The sequence below is a fragment of the Erpetoichthys calabaricus genome, chromosome 3 (genome assembly GCF_900747795.2).
Source record: "Erpetoichthys calabaricus chromosome 3, fErpCal1.3, whole genome shotgun sequence".
Taxonomy (NCBI): domain Eukaryota; kingdom Metazoa; phylum Chordata; class Cladistia; order Polypteriformes; family Polypteridae; genus Erpetoichthys; species Erpetoichthys calabaricus.
In genome coordinates, this window is record NC_041396.2 from 201,547,659 (window position 1) to 201,574,505 (window position 26,847).

The window sequence follows — 26,847 nt, forward strand, 5'->3', positions numbered from 1 at the left end:
GAAGAAGAAAATCATCCCCATACCATGTAATTATCACCACCACATATGACTGTGGACATTAAGTTCTTTTTGTGGGAAACTGTGTTAGCTTTACACCATATGTAGCAGAACCCATGTGTTCCAAAAAGTTCCACTTTTAACTCATCAGTTCACATAACATCATCCCGAAACATTTTGTGGGTAATCAAGGTGTTCTTTTTTGCAGATGTTAAAGACAGCTTTATGTTCTTCATATTTAGCTGTGGTTTTTACCTTGCAGCTCTCCCAAGGATAACAGTTTTGTCCAATGTCTTTCTAATGGAGGAATCAGATCCCTAGATGTTTGTCTGGATTCTTCTGTGACTTGCCAGAAGTGTTTTCTATGCGCTCCTGAAGTAATTTTGCTAGGTTAGTCACTCCTGAGCAGATTTACCATTGCTCCAAGTTTTCTCCATTTGGAGATGATGGCTCTCATGGTGGTTCGCTGGTGGTTTTAACACTAGAATCCCTGAAGCCAAAGAAAAAATCTCCTAATCCCGGGGCACCTTAAATTCCTTTGCACCTCTCTTGTTTTGTAAATGTGTTGATCAGCACAAACAGCAAGCAGCCTGCTATCCCATCTCCCACAACACTGCTGGTCAACTTGGGCAAAAAGTTCTCCTACCTCAAGTCTTGTTTATCTGGGTGTGCGGTGCCTGGGTAAATAATATATCACATATATCGTAATATATGCATTTCATGTGTGTTCCATGTCTACAATGATTTGGGTAAATGTAGGATGACAGGAAATGCGATAAATGCAAAAAATGTTGAACACATAGCTAAAACAGAAAATTTTTTCATGTTATATTACTAACCACGATATTTTGACACAAAGTGTATAATGTGTGAAGACTTAAGTCCAAATATCAAATAAACACTTTCACAAAAGCTACATGTATAATAAAACATGTGCACTCTTATTCCAGAATATAATCAAAATAAAAGAAAATGGGTTAGGGTACGACACTGACATGAATGGTGCTACAGCAGTAAGAACTGCTGACTCATAATCAAGAGGTCCTGGGTTCAATTCTGGGCACTTCCCAGAATTACTGTTTTGAGTAATGAGCTGCTCTTATTGTTACTATTGTACAATAAAAACATAAATTTAACTTGAGTCTGTAACAGCTGATGTAAATCTATGGTACTTGTAAAAGTTAGCTTTTTTAAAAAATTTAGTTTATTCTCTTAGTCACGTTCATACTCCCCGCGATCTGACACTGCTGTTTTCAAATAAAGACGTGCTATAACAGAGGTGAGCTCATATGAAGATGTGGGTTCTACATCGAAGAGTACAGAAGCCCTCCCCGCAAGAAACGTCTACTCACACAAAAGAACAATGTAGCTGCATCAGGCAGCAAGAGGTCGGGTGTCATCCTGCCAGTCAGTCTGCCGCACACATGACCTTCAACGAAACAGCGGGGTTTACAGAGCTTGCCAAGGTATCGTGCAAAGTTCTGTTTGTGATTATGTTTGGTGATGGTCTTTATATGAAAAACATGCATATGTTACTTATATAAAAGCCATATCGAATGTTATTTACTTATCTTCCTACAGCGTAAGTCAGAAGTTGACTGCAGAGCTTCCTGTGTTTGATTGACATGGGCATGCTGACAAAGTACATGTGCAATGATTTTTCGGTACGTGAATGACTTTAGCTGCAGGTGGAAGCTTCTCTCGCACTCTATGCAACTGTTGCTACATTTCTGCCTTTGTCCAGAAATGGTTTCATAAGCTTTATCACCTTAGTCTTGGAAAGACTTTCTCCTGTGGGACGACTGGGATCTTTTCCTGAATAAGGGGTAGCATTGCACATGTATTTTGTCTAACCTATTTCCCTATAACCAGTTTAATTAGCTGACAATTCTTGTTGTTAATTAAACCTTTTATTTACCTCCATGGCTTGCTGGTGCTCTCACTCTGCCACAGCAGACATTTTCAAAAATGGTTTATTTTCCTTTTTCTAAGATAACCATCAAAATATTTTATGGACCTAAGCATATTCACATCACTGAAACCTTCATCTTTATTTTCAGATATAAGTACGTTGGACACAGGTCGCTGGTCATGTGTTGGCTCACATTGTGGTTCATTGTTGTTTAACTGCTAATTAAGTAAAAAAAAAAAAAGAAACGAAGGGTCTACGTCTTAAATAGGAAGTAATTTACAAATAACAGCATGAGAAAGGCACTGAATAAATAAAATATTATTATTATTAAGACAAAAGAAGTTAATCTGCAGCAGAAAATGGTCGCTTATTAAGAAAAGTTAGAATGAAAGCCTGCAGCCACTGTGGTCCTCCAGGATCGGAGCTGGGCACCCCTGAGCTGCAGTATGCAGATAACCCCACTTTATTAGTCTCGGGCTTTGCAGCTGATATTTTTGCTCTATTTGAATACTAACGTTGGACTATGACAAGGATTTATATCACTAATTATCTATCCTAAATAAAACTTTTAATTATTACATGTGGTTCAAGACTATGTCAAATCCTGTCTTAGTAAAGCTGATAAGAATCACTGAGACAAAGAACTGTCCCCAGTATTAATCATCTGAACTAAACATGTGGGATCATAAGAAAGGAGCCAAGAAATACAATGTAAATGATTAATCTCTTGCTGGCACAAAATGGAACCTGTTGTAACTTAATCAGTTATGTCTTTGACACTAGCAATAAAATTCAAGAGATTTTTTTGGCATTGTCAAGCTTCAAAGACGTAATTAAACACATACTTAAAATAACAGAAAAAGAAAAATCATTGCCTATTTTGTGCTCCTCTCTTATAAATTAGATACCAATTATCCATTAAAGTGAAGCACAGTTTGAAATGTGACAAACACTGCAAGTGAAGCATAACTGTGATCTGAGAAGCAGATACACAATGAGAATCAATATATAGTTATCCCTTCTGATTCATGGAGCTTATGGGCACAGGACCCCCATGAATGGAAAAATCCATAAACAGGTTTAGGCTGATGATTACTGTATATTCTAAGCTTACTGCACTAAATAAGAAGTAAAAAGTAGTGCAAAATGTGAGACAGAACGATCACTGCACAAGCAAATCATGTGTGTGTAAAATTGAACTTATTACGATAAAGGTTTTGTGTAAATTTATGGTAATAAATTAAAAAATTATTAATATTACAGATAGAAAATAAAAATAACAAAACACTAAGCAGAACGATGAATACTCACGACATAGTCCAGCTTCACAGATTCAGATAATGTTGGTGTAGTTATGAAATGAAATCTCTAGTGAACGGCCTCCTGAAATTTATGTAAAGTTTTGTCCTACTGTGATGGTGGTGTATGTGAAGATATGGAGAGGTTGGGAGCAGTCCCAGAGTAAGATGTTTTCCAACACAGACAAAAATCACATGAACAAGTGTGCATAAAACAAGAACATACAGTAAATCTCGGGAAAACTGTAATCCAATGGGTGTAACTGTAATCCAGTTGTGCAGTGAAGTGTTGAAACAAAAAGACACAACTAATTGCAATCCTTTTGGTATCTTATGACTCATCTTTTACCCAGGAGCCCTTGCAGCAGCCGCCAAAGCTGGCAAATGATGCAGTACTCCTGGGGTTGCTGGGATTTGAAAGTCCATTTAAGTAACGCTGCTTCAGTGTTGCCTGTCGAATTCTGCAATAGATCACAAAATTTGCAAAACAATTTCCATTTAGATGACAAACACACAAATAGGTGGATCCACAAATAGCAAGGACCGACCTGTACTTTCTTCTTTTCTAATGCCTATGTCTGTAAGGGTGTTTTTCCAAAACCTGTTAAGAAGCCTCCACAAATACTCCTGCTTATTGTCTCCCAACTCCTTACTCAAAACCTTTCTTTTTCTTCAAACTTCTCCTGTCACTCATCTCTTAAGAGAACAGAACAGAAGCCCTTCACCTGGTCTCTTCACTAATACCACCCTTTGTGCTTCCGTACCATGCATCACAAACTGCCTACACATCACAAAATATTAACATTATAACAGAATTTAAAAAGTACAATATAGAAGAATATTAACAATAATGTAGAATAACAATACTGTCAGTGGTTTCCATTTTCGATACATTTTTCAATTTTGTCGGCATCACACTTTATATCGTTCACTGTTTCTCCTACTCTGTAAATTGAAGCAATACTTGAAACAATTTATAATTTCATATATGTTTAATAATTTAAATTTTTGTGACAATTCCTACACCACACACATACGTTTATCGGCTATAACAATGTATTGTAGATTAATTATAAGAGAAAAGTTAAGAAAATGCTATTAAAACTGAAGGTACGTAACTGACACTGTGGTACTAAGGAAGAACACTATGTGCTAGCACAAGGGAAACTTGTTCCAATATGCAAAACTTGCAACGTCCTGCATGGCAGCTGTAGTACAGTTATAGGTAGGTGCTTTTTTCTTTTTTATATCCCTGACGGTTAATGAAGACTGAAGGTTAAACGAGTAATGGATAATCAAGGTTTTACTGTAATTTTAATAGTAGTGATATGGATATTGAGTGAAGAGTCAAGTCACCCCACTCTTGCCTAAGCAAATGCCCACTATGCATTTACAGCCAGTTACTCTTCTAGGGTGGGGGATGGAATAGCAGGCTGCTTGCGTTGATTGACACATTTACAAGACAAAAGATGCTTACGGAAAGATGTGAACGGATTTGAGGTGGGCTGGGATTATGGCTTATTTTCTAGGCATTGGTAATTCTAGTATTAATGCCTGAGGAATGTGGCACAATATCTCCAGATTGTCAAACAAGGATGTAGATAGATAGATAGATACTTTATTAATCCCAAGGGCAGATTGATGTTAGAATTTGCTCTCAAAAATGAGAATTCTAGAGAATTTACAGTCATCTCTAACACTAAGTGGTCATAAGGCCCAGCCGTAACTGTCCTGGGCAGTGATGGTGGCATGTGTGACAGGTCCTTAAAAACAGCTTTTGATTTACTCTTCAGTGTACCTGTCCATACTTGCCTGTGGTCATCAGCTATATACAATGATCAACTGAAGGTTCAAGCTGAAGAAGTTCTTCTGCAAAGTTGAGGAGCTCACTCTTCATGAAAGAGTTATAAACTTTCTTGAAAAACTGGGAGGGCACTGGAGCAAAGTCTTTCATTACCTTGTAAAAATGAGAAAAGCCAATTACCATTTTGGGCATCTACTGAAGATGTCTCCTTGATAACACTTGCAAGATGGAAAATAAAATGACAAAATCAGCAAGGCCAGATTAAGTATAGGAAAAATGGTGTTCTAAATGTTGTGGTCAATTGTTACTAGTAAATAACTACAGTAATCCCTCCTCCATCGCGGGGGTTGCGTTCCAGAGCCACCCGCGAAATAAGAAAATCCGCGAAGTAGAAACCATATGTTTATATGGTTACTTTTATATTGTCATGCTTGGGTCACAGATTTGCGCAGAAACACAGGAGGTTGTAGAGGGACAGGAACGTTATTCCAACACTGCAAACAAACATTTGTCTCTTTTTCAAAAGTTTAAACTGTGCTCCATGACAAGACAGAGATGACAGTTCTGTCTCACAATTAAAAGAATGCAAACATATCTTCCTCTTCAAAGGAGTGCGTGTCAGGAGCACAGAATGTCACATAGATAGAGAAAACAATCTCTAGCAAACAAATCAATGGTGCTGTTTGGCTTTTAAGTATGCGAAGCACCGCGGCACAAAGCTGTTGAAGGCGGAAGCTCACACCCCCTCCGTCAGGAGCAGAGAGAGAGAGAGAGAGAGAGAGAGACAGAGTTTGTTTTTCAGTCAAAAATCAATACGTACCCTTCGAGCTTTTAAGTATGCGAAGCACTGTGCAGCATGTCGTTTCAGGAAGCAGCTGCACAAAAGATAGCAACGTAAAGATAATCTTTCAGCATTTTTAGACGAGCGTCCGTATCGTCTAGGTGTGCGAACAGCCCCCCACTCAATCCCCATACGTCAGGATCACAGATAGTCAGCGCAAGAGAGAGAGAAAAGTAAGCAATCTAGCTTCTCAGCCATCTGCCAATAGCGTCCCTTGTATGAAATCAACTGGGCAAACCAACTGAGGAAGCATGTACCAGAAATTAAAAGACCCATTGTCCGCAGAAATCCACGAACCAGCAAAAAATCCGCGATATATATTTAAATATGCTTACATATAAAATCCGCGATGGAGTGAAGCCGCGAAAGGCGAAGCGCGATATAGCGAGGGATCACTGTACTGCAAATAACATATTTATAAATAAAGAACAGTTGTTACTTTATGAAGTGATGGTAATCATACAGTGCCAAAATGTGCAAAACCTTACCTAAAACAAAATGATAAAAAATACTGTCCCCAAAAAAGGCAAATGTCAAAAATAAGAGAAGTTTATTCAAATGTGAGAATTGTATTCATTGTAGACATAGTTTTACTTAAACTGGCAGAACTGTTTGTTACTTGGGTGATTTCATACAAAGCACTTAAATAGGCATACTCAGATCTTATATTATATGGAGGACTATTTCGGACAAAATTAAATAAATAAATAAATGCGCAAATAAATTAAAGTTCTGCGAAATGTGAGCATAAATAAATAAATGTTTCATGAAATGAAGCCTTAATAAATAAATGTGCCATGAAATGAGAGCATAAATAAATAAATGTGTCACGAAATATGTTTTTTGTTGCTTATTTATTTATTTCATTTTGTCCGTAACATTCCTCCAAACCATCATGAAATACGACTTGAAATAAAACTGTCACTTTCACTCGTCAAAGTTGAGAGGGTGGGCTCTAACACACCCTCTAGTTATTGATTTGTTGAGTGTTACCTTCAGCCTAGAGTAATCGAACTATGAGCCATATGATTCTCAAGGTACCAAAGCGCATGCTTAAAGTTGCGCTTGTGAGTGTCCATGGTGAATATGACTGCTACAAAAAGTTGCCCAGAGTTGCTACGTGAAGCGGCAGTTTTAATTCAGGAAGCTCTAACCTCTTCATCCCCTCAGGAATCAGCACATGAGGTTTCAGCTGTAAGTGCCCCACTTGATAGCCGAAGACCTACCCCCACTTTGTCGAGTACTCACTCTACTCCTGTTCAAGATATACTACTGTATTTTAGGTGGCTGTGCTAATAGCGCTGTAAATTTGCAATAGTTATTTGTCTGCAAAATACAAACCTGCCTACAAGTAAACAGAAAGACCTGACGGTAGCCACATCACAAACGAAATATCAGTTGCTGAATACTGAAGAGCTATTAAATCTAACAGAAATATTTTGTGAATGTCGCACAATAGTTGAGTTGGAGCCATCATTTTATAAACATACTCGCCTCTTTATATTCACTTTGTTACAATGAGTATAATTGAACAGTGGTTATCTTAAAATGCAGTTTTCACCTACTGTCAAGTGATTTTGGTAGACTGAGAATGCAGAAATTAATTTGATGCAAAGGATGTGGAGGAAACAAAACAGGTTTATGTGCATTTTTAGGATAATAAACTTTAATATGAACAGTTGTTTTTCTTCTCACTTAACGGTATGTTATACACATATATTGTTGCAAGTGTTTGTTTTAGTACATTCAGTAACCCACAGCAGAAAGACTGTGGAAACAATTTTGAGTTAATTTTTCATGCTATTAAATAGCTTTCCATTACTAATTTCCTATGTTGTTATGCATGTATTTTTCCTTGATTTCTCAATATGTGACTGTATTTCATTTTTTACTTTTTTCTTAATTATTTTTCTATGTTTACCAATATGTTCTATTTTCTTATATCACATTGTTTATATTTTTCATGTAATTGTATTTTTAATTTTTTATTCTATGTAATTGTTAGTCTACTACCTTTGCCTTTTTCTGCTTTTTCTACCACTTTTTATATATAAAAATTTGATTCATTTTCATTTCAGTTTGTATTCTTCATACAATTGGTTTCTGGGTTTTTTTTTGTTGTTGTTTTACCTGTTTTTTTCCCCCTTTTCGTAATTAAACAACACCTTTCTTTGTTTTTCACCACCCCCCATAATTACTGTTTAAAGTAGGTTTTAAACATTTATTTATACTCTCTCTCTCTCTTTCTCTAAGACCTGTGGTTCCTTGCAGTTTAGTGAGCATATTTTTATACAGTGTTTCCTGGTATCCTGATTCAGTTTTACCCTTCTGTAGTTATTTGTAGTATGTTGCTACTTCTAGCTTTCCTAAACAATCCTCAAAACATGGTGCCCACATTCCAGAAAGGATGATTCTCCTCTACATTTAACTGGGCTTTCAGTGTTGCAGTGAAAGAAATACAGTGATGAGCACATTTATTGAACACATTCAATTTTATCTTGTTAAAAACTATATTGCTGCATGTCAAAAATTAAATGTGTTGCTTCTTTTAATTAACAGCAGAGGTAGCACGGCTATTTGCCCCGTATGGGGGCTCAAACAACCCAAGGAGGCAATTTAGGTCTACTAGAAGGATGCCTTCTCCAAGCATAGTACATCACATAATGTACACACATAATTTTTGTTGTCTAAGTGACCAGACTTCTACCAAAACACCAAGTCAAAGCGAGCCTTGCTGCCTCTGGACTTGGAGAAAAGAGGATCTCCTTCACAGGTATGTAATATTATTAGACCACAAATAAGTAGCCCAGTTAACATAATGTAAAGTATGGAAGGAGAGAAATAATTTTGGTTTTGCAGAATAATGTCAGCAGTGTGAAAAGATCATAAATGTGAAATTACATGGTTAAGTAAAATGTGTGATATTTAATTCAAACTGGAACGTCCGTCTTCTTGCATTCTTCCATTTCTCTGCAACAATTCTCTCTCTGAAATATGTGATATCTTCGGCAGAATCCATTTCATCGGCAGTAGTAAGCATTTTTCTAATTAATTCTTGTGCTATCTCGTTTACTTCCATCTCACACACAGCCATGTTGAATTAGGCATAGCCAATCTACAGAAGTCGATTAACCAATCAATAACTAGAGGGTGTGTTAGAGCCCACCCTCTCAACTTTAACGAGTGAAAGTGACAGTTTTATTTCAAGTCGTATTTCATGATGGTTTGGAGGAATGTTACGGACAAAATGAAATAAATAAATAAGCAACAAAAAACATATTTCGTGACACATTTATTTATTTATGCTCTCATTTCATGGCAAATTTATTTATTAAGGCTTCATTTCATGATACATTTATTTATTTATGCTCACATTTCACAGAACTTTAATTTATTTGTGCATTTATTTATTTATTTAATTTTGACCGAAATAGTCCTCCATAATATTAATGTCTAACTCTTTGTTTATATACTATTTCTTTTTAAAACCTAATTTTCAATTAAATCAGTGCTGGAATAAATGCTTCAAGAAGAAAAGACGACAAACACTCCACTCCAAAAGCACAGGAGGAGATTAAGAAGACAAAAATACATTTACATGAGAATAAAGGTCAGTTACTCTGACATAAAACCTGGCACAGTTAAAAATCATGTCTTAATGACAAAATCAAGTTCTATTAATTGTCAGAGTACTTTTTAAAGAAGCTGAAGGTGTCAGAACCATCAGAATTTATTTGACTATGCACCCGGTTCTCTATGTATAGACATCCAAAACATTCATTGTATTATAGTTTAGAAATGTAAGACATTTTACATACAACATATCTAGAGGAGTATTTATAGTATTTCACTATTGTGAAGGATTCTCTTGTCCACTTTTACTTTCTTGGATTTTCCAAGATAATTTACACAGCCTTAGGAAAATAAATATACAAACAAAAATGACCAGAAAAAAACACCAATTTGATAAGGTCTCCGCCTAGCAGTGAGATACTTTTTGTCAGCGGGTAGAGTAGATTTTAGGGTGATGTAAAAGTCTTGGACCAAATACAATCTTACTCGTAAGGAGAAGGTCAGGAGTCATCTTCTTACCCCTTCAGGCACTAAAACAGAAACACAATTTAACATTCATTTAGACACTGACATCTACCCGTGGATCTCCCTACAGAAAAAATACAGGCATGCCTTGTGGCGTTTTAAAGGATTAATCAGATTACTGCAAATATGAAAACAGAATTATTAAAAGAAAGACTGATTAATTCAAAAAAGTTATTAAAGCATGCTATTTTTTAGTTCAATGTATTTTTACAATAAATATTTCAAAAATAACATTGGAGAAAAAAGTGATGGACTGGACAGGGTTCATAATCTCAGTAAACTTGTTTCATGTTTAAACACAGATACACAACTTTGAAGAAAGAAATAAAAACATATGCTGACATTTTTAGAAAAATCTGTAAAAACATTGGTTAAATAATCTGATACAGGCAATACTTGTTGAAAGCACAACTGGTTTAAATTCCACCCAGAATTCATTTTGGATAGGTGTATAACAATGCAGAACACCTAAATTTGACATTTAACTTTGTTTTCTTCAGTCCCTTCATTTTCACTCTGGCTGATGACTGGGGAGGGTGTCGTGGTGTGCTTTAAACTTTCCACAAGTCAAATTTTCCTCCATGCTATGCTGCAGTATTCCAGAAGGCCATGTGGATTTCAATTGTTCCAGTTCTGATTCTTTCCTGACAGGTGACTCAATCAGCCCTGATAAAGAACCACCCAATACTGCATCACAGAAGGACTGTAGGCTTATGAATTATTTATTTCTTTGTTTTTTGTTGTGGCTTCTGGATGTTGTGCTTTATTGATTCTTCATCCAAAAGGTCCATACACTGTCTTGAATTAATTATCCCTGACTAGTACTAAAGAAAGTCTTATTTTTAAAACAAATCCAATACTCAGATGCCATCTTTGGCAGAAACCACGTGATGACACTTCATGATGCCAACCATCATGTGAGTGGCCACGGGAATCATTGGCTTAAGCAACATGGCCATAATCATGCAAGAATTTGTGACAGTGGAGAAAAAAAACCCCAAACATTTCAAAATAGCACTAAACTTATTCCACAGTTATAATGACAACAATTAAAAGACCAGAAAAAACAAATCAAATGAAATAAAATAAACATAAACCCCCAGGTTGGATGCAGATTAATGTCATACCCAGGACGGAGCAATTGCAGATTAAGGGCCTTGCTCAAGGGTCCAACGAAGTACAGTCACTTTTGGCGTTTACGGGATTTGAACCTGGCAACCTTCTGATTGCCAGTGCAAATCCCTAGCCTCAGAGATACCACTGTGCCCATGATATCTAGGCAAGTGAATTAAACTAGAAAACAGGCATGAGAAGCTGTAGCATTGTGTCATTTAATTGCAATGTAAAACTCTGGAACAATGAAGAAATAAAATGGATGTTTAAAAAAAAAAAAAAAGCTGATTCTCGTTTTTATTTTTGTTATGCTAAAAGATTTTTTTGAATGACAGCATTTTTATTTGAATGGAAAAGGTAATAAAAGACAATGTTAAACCTTTAAGAAAAATAACACTCTTCTTATTTTCTGATTTGGCTCCTTTTGTCATCAATTAGAATTAATATCTAGATGTCTCGGCATCTATACTAAACCTATCCCCATAGGCATTGATACAATTGACTATATTTCAATTGATAAAAATCTCTCTCTCTCTGCACTTTAGCCATGACATTTTCAAATTTTACTCCTTGACATTTACCATGTAAAGAGTTTTGAATCCTTTACACCTGTTTCTTGTTTGGGTTAATTACAGGTCTTTACAGTTGTGTTTACTGATAAGCAATATTATTAGACGCAACTAGGTTTCCACCTTAATTCCTTCCTTTATCTGTGACAGCATTATATAGACAGGCAATACCATTAAAAGCTGCTAGGTGGGTGACAAAGGCACCCAGAAAATAGCAGCAGCCATAGCCTAGTCTTGCACAAGTAGCTTTGCTAAATCCACCTGTTTATCTTTGAAAGCAGATGCCTGTTACAGAAGTAACATTTTCACTGTAACTTCATTAGGTCTTTGACTAGCTGCAAAAAAATAATGTACCTATTTCTCAATTCATAATATTCATATGGACCTGTATTTTGAGCCCTGTTTCTTTCAGAATACTGTCACAATATCTCTACTGTATCAGAAACCACACACTGCATACCAACACTCTGACAAAAAGTCAGTGTGTAACCTTTATGATCTTGACTGAATAAAACTAGAAACACGTTATAGCCATTTTATGACGTGCCAAAAGCCCTTGAATGATGCTGGCTCTGGAATGACAGGTTCAGAACAACAACTCATTGCTTGCCAGTAGTAATTACTATGTTTACCCTGAAGGATTTTGGCTGTAAAAAATAATTTCCCAACCTATCACATAACACACAGATAACACAAATCAAAGTATAGTGATACAGTACAGCAAGACAATGAAATTATACTATTCCTTACAATAAAGGTAATATTGGATCTGTGGTGGCAATTGGAACATCAACTACCTTTTTTATCTAAAATATTTGAGAAAGTTGTTTTGCAGCAGCTTCAGATTTTTTTGGATTGTAATGGTGGTCAAGAAATTTTTCAGTCCGGTTTTAAAACTTATCACAGCACTGAAACGGCTTTACTCAGGGTTGTTAATGATATTTTACTTTCAGCTGACTCTGGGGTTTCGACAGTTTTAGTGCTTTTTGGATTTAACTGCAGCCTTTGATACCATCGATCACAACATATTGTTGTCAAGGCTGGATAAGTGGTTAGGAATCTGAGGGGGTGCACTAGATTGGTTTAAATTTTATTTCACTAACAGGACCTTTTCTGTTGGTAACAAGTCTGTACTTTCCTCTACTGCTCATTTGAAATATGGTGTTCCACAGGTGTCTATGCTGGGTCATTTGTTATTTTCTTTGTATTTGCTACCCCTTGGGTCCATATTTCGCAAATATAGTATTTCATTTCATTTTTATGCTGACGATACCCAGATTTATTTAAAAAATAAATTAAAATAAATTAAATAAATGACATTTATATAGCGCTTTTCTCAGTACTCAAAGCGCTATCCACACAGGGAGGAACCGGGAAGCGAACCCACAATCTTCCCACAGTCTCCTTACTGCAAAGCAGTAGCACTACCACTGCGCCACCTATTTACCTCTGACTAAGGAGTCCTTAAAGTCACTACATGAATGTTATCATGAGGTCAAACATTGGATGGCTGTAAATTTTTTTAATCTGAATCAGAGTAAGACTGAGGTTATTGTATTTGGACCAATGGCTTCTGATGGGGCTGTCAGGGATCAGCTCGGCTCATTAGCTGGGTTTTGCAAACCCCACGTCAAAAATCTTGGATTATCCTTGATTCTGATCTTTATTTTAATAAACAGATTTCGTCCATTGTCAAGAGCTGCTTTTTTCAGCTTAGACTGCTTGCTAGAGTCAAACCGTTTCTGAGGCACTCTGATTTGAAGAAGGTATGCCATGCTTTTATTATATCGCGTCTTGATTATTGTAATTCACTTTATTCTGGTATCAGTAAATTTCATCTTTCTCGGCTACAGATGGTTCAGAATGCTGCTGCTCATTTTCTTACTGGGTCTCAGAAAGTTGTGTCCATTACTCCAATTCTGGCCTTGCTTCATTGGCTTCGAGTTGAATTTCGGATTCATTTTAAAATTTTACTTTTGGTTTGTAAATCGCTAAATGGTGCTGCCCCATCCTATCTGGCTGAGTTGCTGGTTCCGTATACACCAGTCCGCTCTTTACATTCCTCTCAACAGCAATTGTTGGTCGTGCCAAAGTCTAAGATGAAGACAAGGGGTGATCGTGCCTTTGTAGTTCTACCACCAAAGTTATGGAATGTTCTGCCAATTGAAATTAGGTTAGCTTCATGAACTCAAATATTTAAATCAAGACTTAAAAGACACTTGTTTCGATTGTTTTTAACTGTATATGAGTAACTCTTTTATTAATAATTTATTAATTTTTTCATATCCATTGTTTTTCTGTAAATTGTTTAACTTCTGATCGGTTCCTTTAACTTATTTGTTTTAGTATTTATGTCATTTCTGTCCTTTGTTTGTTTACTCATTATTGATATTTTTTTAATTAATTGTACAGCATATTGGTTTACTCTTATGGTGTTTTAAAATTGTGCTTTATAAATAAAAATTTTTTTCCAACATTGCTGATTCGAATCCCATAAATTGCAGAAGTGACCCTAATTTGGGATCCTGAGGTGGTTCGTCTTGTGGTGGGTGCGGCAATGCGCTGTATCAGTGCATTCTCCTAACCTCTCTCTTACAATAAAACATTCCCAATAAAAGGTACTGTCTTTACAGTTACAGAGGAGATTAACGTCAAACATGCTATGTGTATCACTGTTTCTGCCAATAGATAAACGACAGACTTAGACTTTAGAACCAAATTGTATTTTACAAGCTCATTAAAGTCCAGTGGGATTTAAGCAAGAAAGACATTTTGTAATTTTAAAAAGGTACTTTATCTTTCTTTTCTTACAACTTGTCATATGTGTAAAAGCCAGCATTTTCAAAGAATCTGGTGGTGCCAACACAACATTTTCCATATTTACAACAGTATGCTGTGTGAATGTAATAAAGATTACTCTGGATGCAACTCCGCTTAAGTTTATTTTTCATATTTTGTTCTGCTTTAAAGATAAATGTTTTTAAAAATGAACAGTTTTATGTAACAAAAATATGAAATGTTTAGATTTTTTTTCAGCTAATATATAACTAGTCGTCCTTTTACAGGACGCCGAAGTAAGTGTAAGAAAACTAAAAACGTAAATGCTGCAAATGACTCACAACACATACAGTACATACATACATAGCCAGCACACTAATCCATGAAGAATATAGCAATACATTCACCAGGTGATACCTTTGTCAAATTTAGCACCTTTAATCAGAGATGGCCACTGTCACCAGAAATTTGACAAACAAGAAGAAACCATTCAGTCCATCAAGCCGTTGGTTTACGTATTAGCTAAACTGTCCCAATACCTCGTCCAGATTTTTCTTAAATGTTGTCTAAGTTTCTGGTTCAACTACATGTCTCGGTAGATTGTTCTGGAGTCCCACAACTCTTTGCAAAAAGAAGTGCTTCCTGGCTTCAGTTTTAAATACACTTTCCCTTAATTTCCACTGAAGACCTTTGTGAAGAATGTTGTTTGATCTACTTTATTACTGTCTTTGTGAGGGAAAATAATCCATGTATTTAAAGTCCTCAGTCACCTCTGTTCAAGATTAAACAGGTTTAATTCTCGGAGTCTGTCAGAGTAGTATATATCCTTAAGTGCTGTGATGCACCTGGTTGCTCCCCTCAGCACAGCTTCAAGTGCTATGTTTTTCTTGAACCATGGTGACCAGAGATGCACACAATACTCCAGATGTTGTCTCACTAGTGCATTGTATAGTTTGAGCACAATCTCTCCTGACTTAAATACAACAGTTTTTATGATTCATTGCTTCTGTGCATTTCTTAGTTAATGAAAGTGTTGTGTCAACATACAGTATACACCTAAATCCTTTTCAGAGGTTGTTTCCTGCATGACAGTGTTTCCTATCTTGTATTTATAATTGATGATCCTTTTGCCCACATCTTTTTTTTAATTCTCTTGGCTACCTCCTCAGTGTCTGCCATCACTCCAATTTGACAAGTTTACTAATTATACCATAATCAATGCTATTAATACAAATCAGAAAAGTATTGGTTCAAGGACAGACCCATGTGGGGTTTCACTGATGACCTTGCTCCATGTGGAGCATTTTCCTCTTATCTGTAATCCTTGGCTTCTGCCGGTTAACCAACTAGAGATCTAGTTTTGTAGGTTACCTCTGATGCCTACAGCTTCTAGTTTCAGAATTAATCTTTGGTGAGGGACTGTATCAGATGCTTTTTGAAAGTCTAGGTAAATTATGTTGTATGCTTTATTTTTGTCAACCATTCCAGTTGCTCCTTCAAAAAAATCTAAAAGATTCATTTGGACCTTCCTTTCATAATAATCTAAAGAGCAACCAGCATATGTTTATTTTTGTTTAGGTAATCTTGTTATTTACTTCTTATTATAGTTTCCATAATTTTGCATGGCGCAGAACTAAGACAAGACTAATTGGTCTGTAATTACTAGGATCCATTTTGTCTCCCTTCTTGAAGAATGCAGTCACATTTGTAACTTTCCAGTCCTCAGGCACTTCTCCTTTTTGAAGTGACTGCTGAAATATGCCTAATAAGGGTTTATAGATGTCTTTCATTCCTTTCAATACAATTGATAAGATCCTATCAGGTCCAGGGGTTTTATTAATCTTCAACGTAGTGAGGGTTTGAAGCACATTTGACACTTCTACTTTAAAATCAATGAACTTCAAAGATTGCTTTTACTTCTGCATGGGGCATTCCACTTGTTTCTTCCTTTATAAATAATTGGGTGAAATACTTGCTCACTTCAACTGCTATTTCCTTCTAATTTTCAACAAGATCTTTTTTACTGACTTTTTATTGGAGTAGTACTGAAAAAAATACTTGCTAATTTTAGTTTCTCTAGCAATTATTATTTTGGCTTCTCTTTTGACGTTTCAAGTGCTTTTTTGATCTCTGGTTGTAGTTTCCTATATTCCTCTATGTCAGAATTATGTCTTTTTAAATTTTCTTGTACTGTGATCTTTTCAGTTTTACTTTTTAAATAATATTCCTATTTATCCATTTTGGCCAATTTTTAAGTCTTTTTGTTATATTGCTTTTAAAAGAAACTTGCTGTATTTTGAACATGGATCAGAAAATCTCTGAAGTGACACCAACTGTCATTTATAGGTGCTGAGTTTTTGCTTTAGCATTTGATGTTTTGTAGATGTTCAAATTATCCAAGGTCTTTTCTCACCTATTGTGCATAATGGCGCCACCTTTTACCATTTGAAGAGGGGTTTGCACCAAAAGCCCTAAATGAACAGACCCTACTGAGGAATAAAATTTAATCAATACTTCTTTGTAATTAGAGTTTCTCTGCCGAGACTGCTGCTGTTGGAAATATTTGAAATTTAAAAGCTCAAAACTTCAGCTTTATGCTTGGGCCAAATTTTATGAACTTCTGAGTAGTGTTTGACTGTTGGTATAGACTTTGAACTTTAAAGGCTCGAGGCTGAAGAGTTGGAATTCACCTGAAACCTAATCAGCTATTAAGACTAATGAGTGCAAGTTGTCTACAAAACTTCACTAAGAATCTTTTGTCCTTTTGTTCTCAAGTTAAAGTGTTCATAAACATTTTAGTGTAGACATAAAACCACATGGACACATGTACATACATCTTTCCAGAAATGCTCAAAACATGTTCTAGGGATTTGTTATTCAGGGGTATTTTCTGTTGTTTATAATATTTTGATAATATGTAATAATATTTGATTGAATATTTGAAAACAATACTTCCTCCATATATGGAATGGAGCAAATAAAAATACCTAAATATTTTATGCAGTTTTCAAAATCAGCATACTCTTAGTTAATACATAGTATATACTCCTCATTAATACATGTTAAATAATGTTTAATTACAGCACATTTATTCACAAAAAAAGTTCTTAAAATGCATATTTTCTTACCATTTAAAACTAATAATTTAGCATTTTCTTAACGGCTTCAAGACATTTCCACTTATCCGGGATGTAGAAAGGCTCAAAAATATGTGGGAATGGAGTATCATAGCCACATACTCTAGCAATTGGAGCTTCAAGATTCAAAAAGCATTCTTCCTATGGAAATAAAATAAGGAACACATTTTTAGTTATGCAATGAAAAAGAATCTTCCAGCTACTTTTGGAAAAATTTAAGCTAACAGCATAGGCAAACAAATTCACATAAACAAATTGTCACAGCAAATAGGAGAACTGGCAATATTATGATGTACCTTTGCCTGGAATAGATGAACAGCTAAACTCAAGGGCATTTTGAGATTTCTTTCCCACCTAGACTACATTTTAAAACATTTTTTATTAAAACTCTCAATATTCTTATTTAAAATGACAAACTCAAGTTTTTTTTAGAACACTAGAACAATAGATGAGAACAGGGCATTCAGTCCAACAAAGCTTGCAAGTCCTATCCACTTATTTCTTCTAAAATAATAATCGAGTTTTGAAGGTCCCTGAAGTTCTACTGTCTACCACACTAATTGGTAATTTATTCCATCTATGGTACTATTCTATGGTACTTTGAATAAAGAAAAACTTTCTAATGTTTTTTCAGAATTTACCCTTTACAAGTTTCTAAATATGTCTCTGTGTTCTTGATGAAGTCATTTTAAAATAACAGCCTTGAGCCACTGTACTAATTCCCTTTATCATTTTAAATACTTTAATCATGTCTACAGAGATTACAATAGGCAAAACCCCAAAAAGATCAATGTCATTTGTGAGGAGTTTTCTCATACCAGTGAATCAGAAGGAGCTGGACAAAAAAAAAAAAACTTAAGTGATTTCAAAGTGTTTACAAATAATTGTCAATGAACACAATAAAGGATACCAATAAATGAAATATCCTAGTAATATGGTGCTTGTTTATTAGAAATACATAAAAAATATTAAACAGGCACTGAAATTCAAGTATAGTGCAAGCAGTCCTAAAGTCATATTAATACTCAAGACTGCTGGAATTTTGAACTTCAGTGTCCTGCTAATAAATATGCTGTTACGTTCATGACAGTGACTGAAGTGGTCATAAGAGTTTAAACAAATGGACTCCTCTAAATCTCCTTTTATTTTGGATTGTTATTTCCTGTTGAAATTTTTAAAACGATTGACAAAGGCGAAAAACAGTGCTATCCTACATGTGGTGATATGTAGGAAAATCTTAAAATTTAAGTGTGATATTTAGATGATTTCCCATGAACTAAAGCTGAATGTGCTTGCCAGTGTTCTTGCAACTAAGAGGTTAGTTACAAATAATTTACAAAAACAAGTGGTTAGATTAAGACATCCATCCATCCATTATCCAAACTGCTATATCCTAACAACAGGGTAGATTAAGACATCATTAATTAATACTGTCATGAAGAAGCAGGCATCATTTCTGATCCCACCAGATTGTTAGGAGAAAATGGTGAGAAGTGACTCTGTTGCTGGTTTAAATGCTAAGCAAGTGTTAGTGTTTTTGGAAATGAATTCTTCTGAATATGCTATGTGCTGAAGGAGACATGTAATATAATTTTGACCTATATTATGTAATAAAAGCCTACTGATAGTAAAGTTACACCGAAAATGTGTTGCAGCCTATAACCAACACGCTGTCTATCAGAACAGACAAGTTTAAATGACTCATTTTTCTTAAGTACAAAATAAAGTTATAGAAACACTTTGTAACAGAGAAAACATATAATGAAACCTAAAGTACACATTGTAATGATTTCCAGAAAAACAAACTAAATGAAACAAATACATGGATGTAGGCACATTTACAACAGTAAATGCTTCATCTTTGGTTTGCTTTAATATTAATATGTAATAAATGTATAAAGCAGAGCAAACTAAACTTTATACTAGATAAACGTCAAATACAAGCAAAATGCTTTTCTCTCACAATTAACCAAATATTTTAAATGTTCAGGCCAACAACATGTCAATACAGGGAGGACTCAGTGTGTGCCCTTCAGCAAGCCAATGAACAGACAGTTTTTAAAATGAAGAAATATGTAAGTAATTGCAGTTTTCTTCTGTTTTCTTTGGATGAAGCCATAAATTAAATAAAAATATAGCAATGATAATTAAAAATATGCATATATCTCTCATACTGTATTTTATGTGTAAATGTTAAAATGTATGTATATTAGACATTAATGTTCGACGACTAACACTTTCGCCTAAGATATGACAAATGTAAAGCAGTCATGCAAGTACTCAGAATGTGTCAGAAACAACACTACTTGTGAAAAACATAGACACTTGTACAGCACCTACACTCAACAGAGACAATTGTCTATTTGTACGACTGTATGCTAATGGTGTATCCACAAGTTAAAATGTTTTACAACCCCAAATCAGAAAAACCTGGGGCAGTATGGAAGATGCAAAAAAAACAAAAAAAAAACAAAACAGTGATTCCTAAATTTATTTTGGATTTTATTTCAGTGCAGTAAAGTATGGGACAGTAAAGCATTCACCACTTCATAATGCTGCCATTCCTTCTTACAACACTTACATTTTGGCACTGAGGATACCAAGCAATAACGTGTTTCAGGTGTTATTTTGTCCCATTCTTCCTACAAACACATCTTAAGGTGTACAGCAGTACAGTGTTGTCATTGTCACATTTTTCATTTCAAAATTCACAACACACTCTCTAATGGGGACAGGTCAGGACTGCAGGCAGACTAGTCCAGTACCCTGCACCCTCTTCTTCTGCAGCCATGTCTTTGTAATGTGTTCGGAATGTGCATTTTATTTGTCTTGTTTAAAAATTCATGGACATCCCTGGAAAATAAGTCATCTTAAAGGTAGCATATGTTGCTCTAAAATCTCAATGTACTCTTCTGCATTAATGCTGCCATCAAAGAAGTATAAATTACCTTTGCTAAGGGCACAGACACAACCCCATACCATGACAGACCCTGGCTTTTGGACGTGTTGCTGATAACAGTCTGGATGGTCCTTTTTGTCTGTGGTCCATACCACACGGCATCTATTTCTTCCAAAAAAGATCTGAGAATCTGATTCGTCTGACCAAAATACATGTTTCCACTCTGTGATGGTCCATCCCAGATGCTTCCATGTCCAGAGAAGTCGATGCTACTTCTGGACATGGTTAATATAAGGCTGCTTTTCTGCACAGTAAAGTTTTAAGTGGCATTTGTGACTGTAACTCTGCATTCTAGTGCTTGACAAAGGTTTACCAAAGTAATTCCTTGCTCATGTGGTTGTATCAGGAACATTGTTTTTAAACATTTCAAATTGTTTTTCATGCATTTGTTGACAAACTGGAGATTTTCTGCCCATCTTTGCCCCTCAAAGACTCAGCCTTTCATGGACACTGCTTTCATATCAAATCATGATTACAATCGCCTGTTGACATCACCTGCTTGAAAGCACATCATTATTTAATTATTTTACCTCATTTATCTTACCCAACTTTTTTGGAATGTGCTGCAGGCCTGAAATGCAGGAATGGATGTATATTAAGAAATTAAATGAAATGGACCAGACAAAACATAAAATATCTGTCCACAAAGAAATAAAAAGTCAAAAGTAAATGAAAGAATCATTGCATTTTGTTTTAATTAGCATTTTCAATATAATTCCAACTTTTTCTAATTTGGGTTTATAAAATCTAAGACATGAATGCTCTGCAATAAAATAAATTCAAGAAATATTTTACTGCATGTGTCAGATGTGCACCCCATTATTTTCTGTTTGTGAAAGTAACTTTAAACATGGTATTGGTGTTGCTGATGAGAAGCCAAGTTATAATAAACATTAGATTCTAAACTCCTTTTAAATGATATGCTTAATATTTATATACTTATTTTTAACATTTTACATTCTATTGTCTTTCATTTTTTAAATGTTTTTAGGCATTTAGTCTTACATATTAGCAATTTTAATGTAAACCCAAAACAAAAACAGCATTAAGACAGGATTCACAAAACACAAATCATTTTGACACACTATAAACAAAAGCACGATTGACACTTACTTCTATGAGCAATTTAACCTAATGTGTAACTGTATTTATTTTTTATAAAATAATAATAATCTCACACTTTCTACACTTTAGATGTTTATTGTTAGGCTCTGAGTACACAGTAAAAGTTATTTGGCTAGTTATTAAATATATGCAGGACTGTATTGCAGAAATTCTGTGTAATATGATATTATTGAATCCACAAAGTAAGTTTGTTTTGACTGTAACCTTTTCAAACCATTCAAGTGTGCCTTGCAGTCACATATGATGAAAATATGTTTTTCTGGCTTGGGGAGCTACTTACCCTTCAAACTTGGCAAAAGGCACTTTGCCACAAAATACCCAAGAAGAAAAGGAATACTTCTTGTGTACGCATACATAAATGCCAGTAAATATCAAATTGTGAGAAAATGACTGGTAAAGTGGATGCTGGTATGGTGCAATTGTTAATGCTATTTGAACCTAAAACCAAATAGTGGATCTGTATATAGTTAGGACATTCTCCCCATGCCTGTGTGGAGTTTTCTCTAAGCACTTTGATTTTCCACATGAATGCAAAAAACATGTGTGACAGACTAATTGGTTACTCTCAATTAGCCTGGTATAAGTGTCAATATTTGTGCAAGTGTGTCCAGTATTGGACTGCCAGCCCAACCATTGCTGGCTCCTGCCTTACACCTGATGTTGTTTGGGTAGGCTCCAGTTTCCTGAGACCCTTCTCAAAAAAAACCCCAACTTTTTATCGAAATTATTACATTTTAAAACAAAATAGAGATATTTAATCAGGTAATATTATTGTAAAAGGTATAATCAAAAATCAAGACAGAAACAGCAAAACCTGAACCCACAAGCAACCCTTCCTTGACAACACTATGGCAATCCCCCATAAACACATCAAAAAAAAAAAAAAAATAAATATTGACTTTCAATATAGATTGAAACTCTGGCAGGAGGTGCATCTGCATGGAGTCTTAATGCTCTCATTTTCTCAAAGGTTTTCACCTACAGTCTAAAGACATACTTTCATTTTTCAGTTCAAATGGTTAACAGTGGTCCATTGTAAATGGCACACAGACAAAATGTTCTGACACCCCCCTTGAGAATCCTCTCACAAAGATTAGAAGTTATGGTTCTTTTAATGACGGCAAGTCAATTCGAACAAGAAGGTTCAAAGCTTCTCCAAACCATGAAATACAGATACAACATTGTGGTCAAAAAATGACACTTCTGATAATTTGCTAGCAGAGGTTTTACAGGATTATCTAGGTATATTATGGTAGAATGTGAGTCAATCAATAGCATTATCAATGAGGAGTAGCTTATACTTCTAATAATTCTCTGCCCCAACTTTAAATAATAAAAACATATCCCCAAGCAGTTGCATACCTGAACAAAATTATATGGCATGCTACTGTAACAATATTTTAAAAAGACTATGCTAGATTGTACATTCAGCAAGGAACAAAATGGGGGAAAGAGTTCCATGTTGTTTAACTCCTGAATGGGGTTTATCAATGGAGGACCTACTAAAATTCCAAAGTCATCACACTGCATTGGAAAGATAGAGGTGTAAAAGAGGTCAAGTCAGATGGAATGGGCATGAGAGGCAGACTGGTGTATATTTTCATAACATGTGCCTAGGAGCAATCTGACAATGGAGAATTAAATGCAGTGTAAAATTTTAAATTTCATTAAACCCTGATAACTGAGGAGAAGTGCATTCTAGAGAGGCTTACTATTCATTGTCCTCTTTCAGTGCCCAGTAATTATTTTTTAAGTTAAAGTTTCCCAAAGCAAATTGATCAGCATAGAAGATCAAAAGACTTTGTTGGGCCATAGTAACTGAAGCTATAGTATTGTCTTCTTAAAGAATCACTTAGCTATGCTAAATGAGTAATACTTTGATTTTCTTAATTCAACACTATTATTTGGTTTATCTTTATAGATAATAGCATTATTGATTTTGTGAGTTATAATGCATGTTAGTGATATAGTAAATACATCTGTCCCTGTTTAGGTTTAGGGAGTATTTCTTAGAGGTTTCCATTCTCGGAACTCTATGTGTTGCATTATCTGGAACACTCAGCAGCTTATGTCTGAATTCCAGAAGTTTACTTTCATAAATGAATAAAGAGCTACAGCATGTCAAATTGCCTGTCTGTTTAATCTTTTCTAAGAAACAGACACATCCTGAATACCATTATAGAGATGATGTGGCAGATCCTTCACTTACTTTTCAATTAGATGCATGATTATTTAAACACATTTAAGAAGGCAATATCAAACAACTGACTGAAGCACAAAGCAATTTTGTGTGCCTTGCTAAAACCAAATGACTTCAAAGGAAAGAAAGATTAGTTTAAGGTGAAGTTTCAGCTTGAAGATCTCCAAATAATTTGCCAAAAATTAAACTATTAACATTGATGTTTAAAATGTCTTTGTACACAGAGCACTCTAATAAAATTATGCACAAAAAATTTCAAATAATGTCATGATGAAAAATACCATGACATTCTAAACCTGCCAGACACAGTGATTTTCATGTATCACCATATCAGAGATTCTGAACTGTATTAGTTTATCAAATTTTAAATTAAAAAATAATGTTCCTTCTCTTATTCTTTAATACTGTAGAAATTATTGGATAACTGCTATTCTTTTGCTGGTTTCATTTTCCAATTTCAGAGTTTGTTTCTCTGATAATACAGTTTTGTATTGAGATAAATACCCAGCACTCATTTTTTTTTTTTTTTAATTTTATAAATTGTCTTTGCATGAATGATTTGGTAGGTAGTCAGAAAGACAGTTAGATAATTTATTTGATTCTAGAGGGAAATTTAGCTGGTGTTCACACAATTTTTATTGCATTTACAGATGAGGAATACATGAAAAACTTGGATGTACACACACAGAGGCACATTAAAAGAGAAAGACGTATAAAACACAAGATTCAAAATATAAGTCGCAGTACCTAGTTATATGAATACTAAAAACAATCGCTTAAGAAATGTGTGTCAGTGCACTATACAATGGACAAGTGACCTGAAAATGGTTGGCTTCAATCATGCATGTCCTAGATATGTCTAGTTATTTTTCAATCCATTTTCTTAAAGTTAATTCAAGTTTAATAAACCACTTTATTGTACTTTACTTTGTGTGAACTGGAAAACACCATGTTCTATTCAAAATAGTACCAATGTAAATTAAACTATGATTATAGCCCTTTTTAAAATTTACATTTTCTTTTTAAAACTTTTTTACTACTTTTAAAAAGAAGTCACCCCACAGCTTCAGTCTTACCTTAAATGTTACATTTTATTTCACGTTCCAGCCTAGCTTTATGCAAAGGCCACAGTACAAAAATGCAAACAACTCAAAAATGACAAATTAATATTTTTCTGATGAAGGAAATGCCCAAATTGTTGTGTTGTTATATTTAAGCTCAGCCTTTGACAACAATGACCAACCTTGCCCATTAATGAAAGTTCAGCTTAAGAACCGAATCAGGTCAGAAATGGACTGAAGGTACTCAGATATAAAGATATTAAATTTGTGAAAACACAACAGTCAAGATTAATAATTCAAAAAGTTAGTAATGAGCTGAACATAAAGACATGTAGTTCAGTTAAAACCACAAATAAACAGTTCTTCATGTATGTGTTGCATCTAAAAATGAACCTCTGAACCAAGATATTTTATTACTCAGGTATCATATTTTGAAACAAATAGCTGATTATTTAAACACTGATATGATTTTTAAGATAATAGTTTAAGCGTAAAATGTTTTATAAATTTACTGTACATGTATAGAATTAGAAATAAGAAAATATTAATTATACTAAGAAACATATCTTAATTTCATGTGTTTTTACAACAAACAGTAGTAAAGGTGAGGAAAAAAATAAACCCACATACACGAGTAGGACGTTCTAACAGTGGTACTCAAGTGGGAGTCCCTGAACACTTTTGTTAGAACCTACTAAATATAAATCCAATAAGAATTACTTATACTTTAACTACATTATAAAAGCTAACAGTTAAAATAGACAACAAGCCAATGTATTATTCTTGATATCATCTGCAATTAACCGTTTATCTTTGCATTTTGTTTTGTGCTTTAAAAAATAAGATGACTTTTTTAATATTAATTTGGTCTAGATTCTTACATTTTTCTAGTGTCTAAGGTTAAGGTATGGGTGGTGTCAGCCTAGGGGTTTCATTAAAGGATTAAGTAGGGTTAGATACATTAAACATGGAACTACAGGGGCTTATGGCCTACAACATGTAAACAAAACACGTCAAAGCTCCAGGTACTAGAATCAGAAGTATGGAACTGCATGTAAAACTAAGGGTACTCAGATTACTACAGCTTCCACATCTCTCACCTCTTAGCCTGAGAAAGATAACCTGGGTGCTACCCTAGACTGCCTCTAGACAGACTATTCTGTTAAACATGTGTGGACCCTCAGGTCCTGTTATTGTGTGGTTTATTTTATATTTATCAAAGCAATTTTGGTATGTAAAGAAATGTGCTAATAGTACTCCGGCTTCATGTTCTGAAGTTAGATATGGTGTTCCACAGGGCTCAGTACACAGACCTTTATTGTTTTCAATTTACCATTAAAACATAACTTATTTCCTCTGAGGCAGACGATACTCAGCCATACTTTTGTTTCAGAATAAATGTTTTTCCTATACTGTCCATAATTAATTGTTTAAAAAAGTTAAAGGAGTGGATGGCAACAACTACATGTCTATGGACAAAGAACAATTATAACAACACCATTCCCATTATAAAAATAAAGGAAAACTGAAGTGGTTGAGAAATTATTTTATATATTTATTAATGTAGCAGAATTGACTATTACAGCCTATCTGGCTATCGTTGCTGACTATGTGCATCCCTTCATGTGTACAAATTAAACACATTCTACTGGATACTTCCAACATGATCATGCATTGTGTCACAAAATAAATGCTGTCTAAAACTGGTTTCATGAACATGACAACAAGTTCCAATAGAATACTTTTGGGATGTGGTAGAGCAAGAGATTCGCAGCACAAATATGTAGCTGACTTATCTGAATCTCAAAGGAATGTTTCCAACATGGAATCCATGCCATAAAGAATTGGCACTATTTAAAAAAGCAAAATGAGGCCCTACCAAGTAGTAGTATATGGTTCCTAATAATCTGCTCAGTGAGTGTATATGTATACTGTAAACACAGTGTGTGTGTATA

At 34.7% G+C, this 26,847-nt stretch overlaps 1 protein-coding gene across 1 annotated transcript in view; it reads right to left on the reverse strand.

The window, feature by feature from the left end:
• Positions 1-9,248: 9,248 nt before the first annotated feature.
• Positions 9,249-26,847, reverse strand: part of bckdhb (branched chain keto acid dehydrogenase E1 subunit beta) — a 225,917-nt gene continuing 208,318 nt past the window's right edge. Inside the window, exons 10-11 of the mRNA XM_028797663.2 lie at positions 17,539-17,688; positions 9,249-9,955 (exon numbers count right to left, since the gene is read on the reverse strand). Coding sequence (XP_028653496.2) covers positions 17,548-17,688 — 141 coding nt within the window. The 3' untranslated portion in view covers positions 9,249-9,955; positions 17,539-17,547. The remainder of the gene's footprint in view (positions 9,956-17,538; positions 17,689-26,847) is intronic.